Source organism: Lynx canadensis, chromosome A3 (assembly GCF_007474595.2).
Source record: "Lynx canadensis isolate LIC74 chromosome A3, mLynCan4.pri.v2, whole genome shotgun sequence".
NCBI lineage: Eukaryota > Metazoa > Chordata > Mammalia > Carnivora > Felidae > Lynx > Lynx canadensis.
This window is the reverse complement of record NC_044305.1, coordinates 99162988-99176063: the sequence shown is the minus strand read 5'-3', so window position 1 is coordinate 99176063 and position 13076 is coordinate 99162988. Positions and strand designations below refer to the sequence as shown.

Here is a 13076-nt window from a genome sequence, read left to right as displayed (position 1 = left end):
TCAGTGAAAGTGTAAGTTTTATTAATCTTGGAGAGAAAAATCTCCTAGGTGTCAGGGCACTCTATGAACCAAGTACACCGTCTTCCAGCCATCCGTCTCTGCATCCGTTTTCCAGCCAGTCCTGTATCTTACATTTGTTAAAAATTGCTTCCTAAAATAACTGACTCAGTTTTCCTCAACATTAACAGAACTCTCTACTCAGGAGGTATTCTTTTGAGGGCCTGTTTTGGGAGGAGATAACTGGCTTCTGAGGTTGCACCGGCTTTTTTCTTCTGGGGGGGGGGAGGTCTTCAGAGAATTTGCAAGAATCAGTCTCTGGAACTGTGATGTTATAAAAATATATATTTTTGTCTTTGCCCCTGGTTCTTCCTGGCTAGAGTCTCCAAACCCTTGTAATTTCCTAAGTAATAAGAGTAATAGGAACATCACTTTTTATAATATTTATTTGGCTTTGATCCCGGCTCCTGGAGGAGCTCCTGAGTGTTAAGGATGAAAGGAGCATCTTTCATTATTCATAACGTAAACCTGACTCTATGTTAATGAGGTGACTTTGGAAAGCCCTGAAGGGTGGGGGGCTCCTTGTCAGGGGAACCAACCATGTGATTAGAAGGTTGGAACTTTCAGCTTTTCCCTCTGACTTCTTGGGAGGGGAGAGGGGCTGGAGGTTGAGTTCATCACTAACAGCTAATGATGTAATCAATCATGCCTAGTAATGAAGCCTCCATAAAAACCCTAACTGAAGGGGTTTAGAGAGCTTTTGTGTGCCAGGAGGGTGGCATACCCTGAATCCATGGGGACAGAAGCTCCTGCACTTGGGACTCTTCTAGACCTAGCCCTAATGTACCTCTTCATGTGGTTGTTTATCTGTACCCTTTATTATATCCTTTATAACAAGCTGGTAAATGTGTTTCCCTGAGACTTTCTAGCAAATTATAAACCTAAGGGGTTTGTGTGAACACCTGATTTATAGTCAGTTGATCAGAAGTATAGGTCACAACTTGGGACTTGAGATTGGCATCTGAAGCGGAGGGTGGTCTTGTGGGATTGAGCCCTTAACCTGTGGGGTCTGTGCTAACTCTGGTTAGTTAGTGTCATAACTGGATTGTCGGATACCCTGTTGGTGTCCAGAGAGTTGGACTGTTGCTTATGTAAGGGGAGAGCCCACACACTTGGTGTCAAAAGTGTTGTGAGTAGGAAGAAACACAGTTTACTTTTATAGTAGACTTAAGAAGTGTAAATCTACAGTCACTGAAAGAAAAGTGTGAGAGCACATCTCTGTGATCTTTCAGGAAGATAACTTTACTCACCAGAAAACAAGATGATATTAATTTAGCCATTTCTCTTGAATGGAGAAGAAAATGAGAGATTCTAGAGCAAGGCTGTCGAATGGAACATTTTACAATTTGGAAATATTTTTTATCTGCGTTGTCCAATATAGTAGCACTCAAAATGTGGCTAGTGCAACAGAGGAAATTAATTGTAAATTTTACTTATTTAAGTAGCCACACGTAGCTAGTGGCTACTGTCTTGGGAAGCACAGGTCTAGAGACATGAGGAAGTTTAGGAAGGAGTCTAGGTAAAGTTACACGGGGCTAGAAACCAACTTGCTCCACATGCTTCTGGAAGTTGGGTTGTTGAGGTGCTCAAGGTTTCCACTCTATAAATGGAGAGCTCCATGTCAGAAGCGCTCTCTATGTAAAGAAAAGTCTATGTAATAAAGCAGATTTGGACACCTGCTCATCACTCAGCTTTCTGAGTTTATTCCTAAAAGTCCTATGATATACAGAAGCCAGGGAGTATTTGTTACCTGGAACTCTGGTCTGGACTGAAGCAACAAGTTCTAGGACAATTTCATCATTGCTTTTTCCCTCTCCACCAGAAGATGACCTTGGCTGAACCTCAAGTATGGTGTTGATTAAAGTGTTGGTCTCTTTGTACTGTAATGGCGGAAAGAGACAGAGCAGTGAAGACTGGAATTCTCAAAAAATAATGTGCAGCACAGTTTACTTAACATAAATATAATGGCAACTGTCAAAAAAAGGAAAATTTTATGTTGAAGATAGAATTGGTAAAATGTACTCATTCAAAATGCACAGTACAGATGACCCTTGAACGATGTGTGGGTCAGGGGCATTGCCCCTCCTGGCCACTTAGTTGAAAATCCACATATAACTTGATTCTTCAAAAACATAACTAATAATAGCCTACTGTTGACTGGAAGCCTTACCAATAACATAAACAGTTAACATATTTTGTATGTTATATGCATTATGTACTGTATTCTTAAAGTAAACTAAAGAGAGGAAAATGTTATTAAGAAAATCACGAGAGAAAATGTTTATAGTACTGTACTGTATTGAAAAAAATCTGTGTATAAATGGACCATGCAGTTTATGTTTAAGGGTCAGTTGTACATAGTGGTCAGTGTACATTTAAACATTTTTGGTTGAAAAAGAATCTGAATGTTTTTCATGCCACCTACCTGTATACTTAAAAATGGTTAAAATGGTGAATTTTATGTTATATACATTTAACTCCAATAAAAAATGAATAAAATTTTTTAGCTAAAAATGAAGAAGAAATAATGAGGATGCTGTTTTGGAACATACTTTTATTTAAATAACATTTTTTTCAATTAGGAAAAGTATGGGGTGCCTGGGTGGCTCAGTCAGTTAAGTGACCTACTCCTGATTTCAGCTCAGGTCATGATCTCATGGTTCGTGAGATGGGGCCCTGTGTTAGGCTCTGCACTCTCTCTCCTCTCTCTCTGCCCCTCACCCCACATGTGTGCTCTCTCCTCTCAAAATAAATAAACATTAAAAGAGGTATTATGGTTTATTACTGAAGATTTATAAAATACAGAAAAGTATAAAGAAAAAATATTCATGATCCTGCTTTCCGGAGATATTTATAATTTTAGTTTCCCCCACTTGGATATTTTCTCTGTATATGTGCTTGTAGTTTAAAAAATTGAGCCCATACATGGATATTACTAGAGTGTATTATGCTAAGCAAAATAAGTCAATCAGAGAAAGAGAGATATATGATTTCACTCATATGTGAAACTTAAGATACAAACATGAACATAAGGGAAGGGAAGGAAAAATAAGATAAAAACAGAGAGGGAAACAAACCATGAGAGACTCTTAAATACAGCGAATAAAATGAGGGTTGCTGGAGGGTATTGGGCGGGGAGATGGGGGGTGGGCGTGCCTGGGTGGCTCAGTAGGTTGAGTGTCCAACTTCGGCTCAGGTCATGATCTCCTGGCTCGTGGTCATGATCTCCCAGACCCCTGCGTTGGGCTCTGTGCTGACAGCTCAGAGCCTGAAGCCTGCTTGGGATTCTGTGTCTTCCTCTCTCTCTGACCCTCCCCCACTTGCACTCTGTTTCTTCTTATCTCTCAAAAATGAATAAACATTAAAAATTTTTTTAAAAAAGGAGGACACTTGTTGGGATGAGCACTGGGTGTTACATTTATTTAAGTGATGAATCACTAAATTCTACTCCTGAAACCAATACTACACTATGTGTTAACTAACTTGAATCTAAATAAAAAGAGAAGAAAAAAATTGAGCCCATACAATTTATGTAGATTCATTCTTTTTCAATTTCATGAACATTTTCTCATGTCACTGAAAAATCTTCATGAATCATGCTTTAAGTGACTGTGTGACTGGTATGAAATGTGCCATAATAATTAATATAGTTGTGTATCTACTTTTTTTGGACATTTCTAGTTTTTAGATTTTATAAAACGCTGAATAGAATATCTGTATATGAATTTCACCCACTATATTTGAAATTCTTTAAATGATATATTTCCAAAAGAATATATTTTTAAAAATTATTTATTTATTTTTGAGAGAAAGAGAGGCAGAGAGAGAATCGCAAGCAGGTTCCACACTGCCAGAGTGGAGCCCAATGCAGGGCTTGAACTCAAGAACTGGGAGATCATGACCTGAGCTAAAACCAAGAGTTGGAGGCTTAACCAACTGAGCCATCCAGGTGCTCCTTCCAAAAGAATATTTTTAAACTGAGTATTACTAGATTGGTTTCTAAACATTGTATCAATTTATACTGCCAAGAATAATGTATCAGAGGACCTATCTATCTTTGCAAGAATATCGTTGCTTAAAAAGTCTTCAAATTTAATAGGCAAAAAATTTCTCATTGTTTTGCTCTTCTTGGAGGGTTATCAGAGTTGAGCATTTTAAAAATATATTCATTGGTCATCTGTATTACATCTTTATAAATTATTTTTGTATTTTTCACACTTTTGATTTTTAGTGTTTTTATGACTGATTTATCAGACGTAATTCTATGATAAGATTAACATTTCCCCCCAATTCCTTTGTGTTAAAATACAGGTAATATAAAAATATCATCTTAGCTATCTTTAAGTATACAGTTCAGTGGTAAATACATTAATAATGTTGTGCAACCATCACCACCATACATCTACATAATTCTTTTCATCTTATAAAATTGAAACCCCTTATCCATTAGACAATAACTCCTCATTCCTCCCTTTCCCTAGCCCCTGGCAACCACCTTTCTACTTTCTGTTTCTGTGATTTTGACTATTCTAAATACTTTGCATAAATAGAATTATACAGTATTTGTCTATATATCACTGGCTTATTTCACATAGTATCATGTCCTCAAAGTCTATCCATGTTGTAGCATACTGCAGAGTCTCCTTCCTTTTTAAGGCTAAATAATGCTCCACTGTATGTATATACCATTTTTTGCTTATCATCTGTCGATGGATACTTGGGCTGCATCCAAGTTTTAGCTACTGTGAATAATGCTTCTACGAACATGATGTACAAATATTCAGTCCTTTTGGGTATATACCTAGAAGTGGAATTGCTGGATCATATATTAATTCTATTTTTAATTTTTTGAGGAATCACTACACTACTGTTTTCCACAATGGCTCTGCCATTTTACATTCCCACCAACAGTACACAAGGGTCACAATTTTTCCACATCCTTTCCAATACTTGTTTTCTGTTATTTTGATGGCAGCCATACTAATGGGTATGATGTTTTATTTCACTGTAGTTTTGATTCGTGTTTAACTATGATTGGTGATCTCGAGCATCTTCTCATGCGCTTATTGGCTATTTGTGTATCTTCTTTGGAGAAATGTCTACTAAATTCTTTGCCCATTTTTGAATCAGGTTGTTTGTTTTTTGTTGTTGCTGTTGAGTTTTAAGGAATTCTTTAAATATTCTAGATATTAACCCCTTATCAGGTATATGATTTGCAAATATTTTCTCCTATTCTGTGGGTTGCCTTTTTGCTTTTTTTTTTTTTTTTTTTTTTATAGTGTCTTTTGACTCATAAAATTTTAAATTTTCATGAAATCCAATTTGTCTGTTCTTTCTTTTGTTACCTGTGCCTTTGGTGTCATATTTAAGACATCATTGCCAAATTCAAGGTCTTGAAGCTTCTGTCCTTTGTTTTCTTCTAAAGTTTTATTGTTTTAGGTCTTACACTTAGGTCTTTTATCCCTTGAGTTAATTTTTATATATGGTATTCGATAAGGGTCCAACTTCATTCTTTTGCATGTGGATATCCTATTTCCCCAGCACCATTTGTTGAAAAGACTGTGCTTTCCCCATTGAATAGTCTTGGCACCCTTGTCAAAAATTATTTGATCACAAATGTGAAGGTTTATTTCTGGACTCTTTATTCTATTCTATTGGTCTCTATGTCTGTCTTTATGCTAGTACTACACTGTTTTGGTTGCTAGAAGTTATACTGACTTCTGCCTTTATCCCATTGTGGTTGGAGAACATACTTTGTGTGATATATGCCTTCTAAAACCTATTGATACTCACCTTGTGTTCTAACATATGGTCTTTCCGTGTGGACAGTTAACTTTTCAGGTTTCTTTTTTGTTGTTTTAAAAATGCTTGCTTTGTCATTATTCTTAATTTTCTTATATTTTTGAGATAGTCATATCTATTGGCTTTTTCTAATGTTTGTTTGTAATGTTGTTATGCTTTTTAGTGTATGGAAATTCCTATTCCAAGGTTAGTTAAATGTATAATTTTCCTAGATTTTTCTTCTATTCAGAAACATGGTATCTTTCTCATGTATATTTGTTGGAACCTTTCTATGGCTCTCACACAGGTCTTGTGAGGGCAGTTCTTTTAGTTCTTCATGTTTAGATGCCTGTGTACAAGCACATATCCAGAATGTGTGGAGGGGTGTTCCATGGGATTGCCTAAAGTCTTCCCAATCTATCCCTCCCCAATCTCTAGTCCTTGGCTTTGAAACCTCCGTCATAACACTCATCATCCACTTACCTGAAAGAGGGGCCTCAGGACCTGGGATTTTAGATCATGAGTGTTAAAATTATGTGCTACATGATAGACATTCTTTCAAATATGACTTTTGACATAGACATATTCATTGGGTCCTAAGCACATATGAAGTTATTTACTTAATGCTATAGTTAAATAGTTTGGTTTCCTTGCTCAGTGCTAATCATTAATATGGCTTTTCTATTTTATTTCTTGACTTCTTGGTTGGCTAGAAGAGTCCTTAAGTATTTAGTACAGCCAGTCTGGCATCCTTCATATATACATGTTGGCCTGTTCTTGGATTCTGGCTTTTTCTTTCATACAGCTTAGGTCTTCCACCATATCTCAGATGCCAAAACACATTGTTTATTTACATATTTTTTTGTTTTTACAGCAGATGATTTGCAGAGGGCAAGTCTGTATCTTTTGGATGGTGTTTTCTATCCTCTATCCTTCAGTATGTTTTTTTCCTCCACATATTTACTCAACCTTTGTTGGTTTTTAACATTCATTTGTTTTTGAGAGACAGAGAGAGACAGAGTGAGAGAGAGAGAGAGAGGCAGAGAGAGGGAGACACAGAATCTGAAGCAGGCTTCAGGCTCTGAGCTGTTAGTACAGAACCCGACGCGGGGTCGAACCCACAAACCATGAGATCATGACCTGAGCTGAAGTCGGAAGCTCAACCCACTGAGCCACCCAGGTGGCTCTGTCCCTCTGTTGGTTTTTCCTTTCCATTTATTCAGCTTCTAATGAGAAGAGAGATAACAGAGATATGTTTGTGCCTAGACAGAGACAGTCTATACAGATGGTGCCCGACTTATGCTTATTATTTTCTTGGGAGGCACTTTCTGCCTTGTATCTCCAACTGATATGCACAGGCCAAGGTCCAATTTTCTTTACTAGTTTCTAATAAGCATCTATGTGAGTATAGTTTGCTGGACTGAGGAAGGAATCATTTCTGTCTTTTGTGTAAAGACTCTGTTGATGACAGGCAGAATTATCTAGCCTAAATCAGCTAATCAAAGAAAAGAAATCTGTGGGTTCATACACTGGGAAGGGAACACAAGTCACATGGGCCTCAGGCATGAATGGACCTAATGTTTTCTCTCCTATACATGCTTTGTAGTTTCTCTCATTCTTTCTTATGGCACATGAGTTGCTTCCATGTGGTAGGAGGAATGGGTTGGGTGTCAACGGTAAGACCACAGACAGCTACACATATATAGTATTCTAGCCAGTGATTCCAAAGGAAAGAGAAGGCCTTCCCCCATCCTAGCATCTATACATACTATGTCTTAGGGAAGAGCTCCCTCTCACCCAACATGGTCCATGTACCTGCTCCATGGACCAATTTGAGTGACGAGGTGATGGAGTGCTGCCTTTGGCCAGACCTGAGTCACGTGTCCACTTCTGAAGGTAAGGGGTCTTACCAGAATTTCATGGAATGAGGAAGGGGCTGTTGTCCCAAAGTAAAGAGATGGGAATAAGGCACATAATATCAGAAAAATGGGGAAAGGGAGGCTAGACAGAAAAGCATACCACGGTGTTCACTACCTGCTTGCTGTCTCATTCTCAGTCATTCTGAACCAATGGAAAACACAAAACTATACTCCTAGGTGCGCATTGCCAAGAGTGTTACCTCTACCAACAGTGCTATACTTTTCACAGGATGCAGCAAGTCTTACTATATCCACACTCCCCTTTCCCTTCTTTCACCCCTTGCCCCAGGCCCAACCCACTCCAGAGCAAACAGTCAGATATAAGTAAATATTAACACTTGGTTTGGTCAGTTCTTTTCCTTCCTGAAAGTATAATAATGAAAAACAAGACATTATTGTAACTCTTTGCTGAGTAGCAAAGCAATTTTAATGGTAGAAAATCATGACATAAGGTGTCAGAGCATTGACCTCCTGGAGTTTTTTTCTGAAGTTCCATTGTTGTTTTGTGTGGATTCATTGACATCCAGGTAGATCTCGCCCTCTAACACTTGTATGGGCAAAATTTAAGTTGAAAAGGAAGATGATTCCCTTCAGCCTTGTGAGCCAAACCTAGTCCCCTACCTATATAGTATTCCAGAGCTGTACGGGACATACCTTAGTTCATGGCTTTGGTTTATCCACAGATGCCTGACCATGGAAGGTGAATAAACTGGAAAGGTATGTAGTACATAGGTCATGGGGGAGCCTTGAGTGCCATGCTGAGGAACTTGGACTACCCCTGGGGTGATGGTGGGGCATCATAAGGTCTCAGAGAAATTATCCAGTTTGCTCTTGGGGCCTACTGTTAGGATCTGGTACGGTGACCTTGATGAACCACACTTTTAAAGAACACTGTTTTATTGGCTTTTGATGTTTGTTACTATACTTTTGTAACTTAATCATCTGTGGATCCATGAGTTTTTGTGTAATATCATCCAGATTTGTTCAGCATGGGGGGAGAAGGACGAAAGAGAAAGGACTGTCTGGATCACCATCCAAAGTCCTTTGGACTAGCAGGTAGATATGGAGTCGGCAGGAGGCCAGGAAATGAGGGAGGTGGCCAGTAACAGGGAAGAAAAGACGATGATCTTGGGATTTTGTGAAGGATCCAGAGGGAACAGGCTAAATTGGAATCGAATGCCAAAGTTGGGGTGAAACATTCACTTTGTTTATTTAAGGATATTATCATTTACAGAACTAGTGAGGTGATTATTGATGTTTCAAGTTTATATACACAATATTAAAACGTATTTTTAGTTAAAAGCCACATACCTGGAAAACTAGGTTGGCATTTTCATGCATTCCAAATATTTCTGGATCATCTATTAAAGGCAGATTTTCAATGTAGTCTTTAAACTCTTGTAGGGTATCAGCCAATGGTGCAAAATAGATGCCTGTTTATTGAAAACACAGAAGGCAAATCTATTTCAAACAGACAAGCTTTGTACCACCAAGTTTGGTCCTTTTCTGCCTGTTCAGATGGTGGCTATAATCAACTTCCTTCCACAGAAAAGGGGATTGTTTTTCCCACCCTCCTTCCTTTCATTACTGTGCCTCGTCCTCTCCCTTTTCTCGGGGCCTTGAGCATGTGATTAGTGTCCTAACATTTCTGGGTGACCTCCAGAACCTTTCAAGAATCTGGGAATCCAGGGGTGTGCTGCTGAAAGCCACGCCTTATGAAGGGCTCCAAATTTATATAACTTTGAAAATACGTTTAGACCAAATACAACCCACTTTAGAACAAACAATTCAAAGTGACATTTTTGTGCTTTCATTGCCAAACCAGTTTTGGAGGTGGTCAAGCAGGGGGATGGGGTGGGTGGGCGTGAGGACTGGGTTGTGGTGACTGGACACCGAGAGCTCCTAGATGGAAAACTGAAAGATGCTGTTGATGACTTCTTAGAAAGGTCCTTTCCATAATATTGAAAAGTCATTCACCTGATTCAGAATATTTATAATCCTCTTCTAATGTTTCAGGAGAAAAAAACCTTTTTAAGACAGTCCGAAGGCATCTTTGATCCCAGGTGTCTGTAACTCTACCACCATATGTAATTTCACCTGAAAAGGAGGTTGCATTTTAAAACATATTATTTTTCATTGATATGCATATACCCAAATTCTAACAGGTGTATTTATATATACATTTATTTGGAACTGAAAGTGAAAAAAGCATGTCAGAGTTTCCTTCCACTACTCCCCCAAAAGAGAATAAAATTCGATTTTTAAAAAGCAGAAAAAAACCTAGTATATGTACCCTAGCTTAATTATTTTGCTTTCCCCAAATAACCAAAACCAAAGTCACTGAGCTTTATTTACATATTTCTTCCTTCTTCCTTTTTTTCCCCCCTAAAATATTGATTTTGGGTCTTACCCAATCATGGATCATAGTATTCTAAAACATGTACACTTTCCATGAAATAGTGCTTCTTTTCAAGGCCAGTAAATAAATGGAACCAAGACATTTACAACAAGGCATTCAAACTGTATACATACTTTATCAGCTAGGAAGGAAAGATAGATCCAAGGTGAAAGGACAGTGTGCCTCACAGAAATGATGTTATGGGGAATTAAAACTTATTGGTATACCATCTTTCTTTCAACAGAGAAGCTACTTTCAGCACGCTCCACTGTCATCCCAAAATTATAAGTAGGAATGCATCGGAATGATGTCTGTTGCTGATAGAATTCCTTCGAAAAATTCCAGATCCACTGCTGCATTATTCACCACTGTGGTGTTCCTGGAAGGAGTTTGCTGACATTGTCAGCTTCTGAATCCTCTAAGTGTTCATCTCTTCTCATCTCCATATCTTCCATTATGTCAGGAAGAAACCTTTTTCATTATCTTTCAAGCTGAGATGGTTGGTTGAAAGAAAGTTATTTCAGTCTTTGGAATCTCAATGATTTATTTCCTCTAAGACAGCAATGTCTTATAGGGGCACTTATCTTCCCTCTCCCATTGAAGCAACTTCGGTCTGTCTTGGTGGATCAGCCACTCAGGGAGAGGGGGGAGGAAGTAGGTATTACAGCTGATGGTCAAGTAGCTAAATCTCTGTATTAGCAATTCTAAGAGGGAGGAAAGAGATGCTGCTGTGTTTTCCGGGGTATATTCTTCAGTCACTTTCTAGGAAATCTTGGGACACGAAGTTTGGTTACATCTTTGTAGTGTGTCTGTCCAGCCTTGACCTAAGTTGAAGCTCCTCTTGGACCCTTGGGGCTAGATGGGAATGTAAGCTCAAGTTTCTTCAATTGCATGGTGGGGTCTGGAAAAGGAGGATGGCCAGGAAAACTAAGACTTCTACAGTAGTGGTGAGAGGAAAGAGTTCCCCTAAAGTATTTTTTTTTAAGTCACAAACTACAAATCTGCATCTTGAGAAGCAGCACAGAAATATTTTCCATACATACCATGAGACTTTGTGCTCCTCCATCCAGATTGAGTTTTATCCTTTTCTTGGATCAAACTGTGTAAAAAAAAGGAACTCCACTATTTTGATTCACAGTAGATGACCCACTTTTTAGGCTCACTTTTAGGGAGGAGTCCTCTGGGTTTGGTCTTCCCAGAAAAGGGACCTGGGGGAATGTGTCCACCAGAGATGCCTACTACCTGTCCTGGCCCTGACATCGCAGTTCCCGAGGGTCTCATTGCAGATCCCAGTGTGGGATCTTTTCTTCCTCTCCTATCCCCATGGGCTGGCTGGGGGATGGCCTGATACAAACTGGATAGGCCTTAGGTTTGGCTTTACCCTTGTCCATTGTGAGCTCAGATCTGTCTCTTGGACTTAGACATTGCTATACCTTACACTCTAAAATTTTAAGACCTCTCCATACATCCAAATACCTTCTCAGATTTAAAGTGTCCTCAGCATTTCTGTTTATTCTCTCCTGTTTTAGTCTCCACACTGGTGTTGCTGTATCTTCTTGTTCAGTCCTTCATTTTACTTTTATTATAGCTTTATAAATTACTGCATCCCTTTACAGCCAAAGGGCTAAGATTGACCACCATTGATTACAAAGTAGAACCAAAGCTTATTAATGACACACATAGGCCTTTTGGGATGTGCCCCCACCTTATGTTCTGTAGCTTTGTTGAGGATAGAGCTCCCCTCCATGCACATCCCCTCTTCATACTATGCACCAGCCCAACTGAATTACTCACAGTTTCTATAGTCAGGCCACACCTCAACTTGTTGGGCTTTTATGTCACTTTCCTCTTACCCAGTGTGCAGTTTAACTGTTAAGCACTTATCTCAACCATCGCCCCCTGGTGGAACTTTTCCAGATTCCCGCAGGTAGTACTACTAGTTGCTCCTTATGAGTTTCCACAGCACTACACATACATTCTGCTGATTTGGTAGTTATCCTAACATATGGTTTATCATTATTTCCACCCTCCACGCCATGAGTTAGATTTTGACAGGCAGGGTCTATGTCATCTTCGTATTTCTAGCATCTATCATAGTCATACTAGGTAGCATTTCCTGGATGAATGCATAAATGACTGCCTAAAATACCAGCCTATGAATAAAGCATTGCCTTTTTGCCTCTGTTCTTTTTAAAAAAAAAACAGCTATAATTAATAAAGAGCTATAATTTAAAAATCATAAAATCCACATAAAAATTTACATGTATAATTCAGCAATTTTTAGTAAACCTGCAATGTTGTGTGCAACTGTCACCTCAATCTAATTTTGGAACATCTGTTTCATCCCCCAAAAGAAATCTTGTGCCTCTTTTCAGTCACTCCCCACTTTTACCCCTGTTCTATGCAACTACTTTCTGTCTGTATAGATTTGTTTTTTTTTTCTGGAAATTTCGTGTAAATGGAATCATACAATGCAGTATTTTTGTGTCTGACCTCTTTTACTTATCAGAGTGTCTGAGGGTTATCTGTGTTGCAGTATGTATCAGTACTTTATTCCTTTTTATGGCTGGTTGTTACATTGTATGGACATGCCACATTGTTTATCCATTCACCAGTTGATAGACGTTCAAGTTGTTTCCACTTTTTGGCTATTATGAAACAATACTGTTATAAACATTTGTGTACAAGTTTTTGTGTGGGCCATTTTTCATTCATATACCTAGGAGTAGAATTTCTGGGTCATATGGTAATTGTATTTAAAAAATTTTCCAAAGTAGTGGTACCATTTTACATTGCCACCAGCAACATATGAGGGTTCCAATTTCTCCACGTCGTCACCAATGCTTGCTAGTTTTGTTTGCTTCATTTTTAAATTATAGCCATCCTAGTAGGTGTTAAGTGGTATCTCATTATGGCTTTAA

General features: G+C 38.5%; 1 protein-coding gene across 1 annotated transcript in view; it reads right to left on the bottom strand.

Moving 5' to 3' along the window:
* The window catches only part of DNAH6 (dynein axonemal heavy chain 6), a 222450-nt gene that overhangs the window by 13586 nt on the left and 195788 nt on the right, over positions 1–13076 (bottom strand). The window contains exons 69-71 of the mRNA XM_030310984.1: positions 9735–9854; positions 9069–9190; positions 1808–1937 (exon numbers count right to left, since the gene is read on the bottom strand). Coding sequence (XP_030166844.1) covers positions 1808–1937; positions 9069–9190; positions 9735–9854 — 372 coding nt within the window. The remainder of the gene's footprint in view (positions 1–1807; positions 1938–9068; positions 9191–9734; positions 9855–13076) is intronic.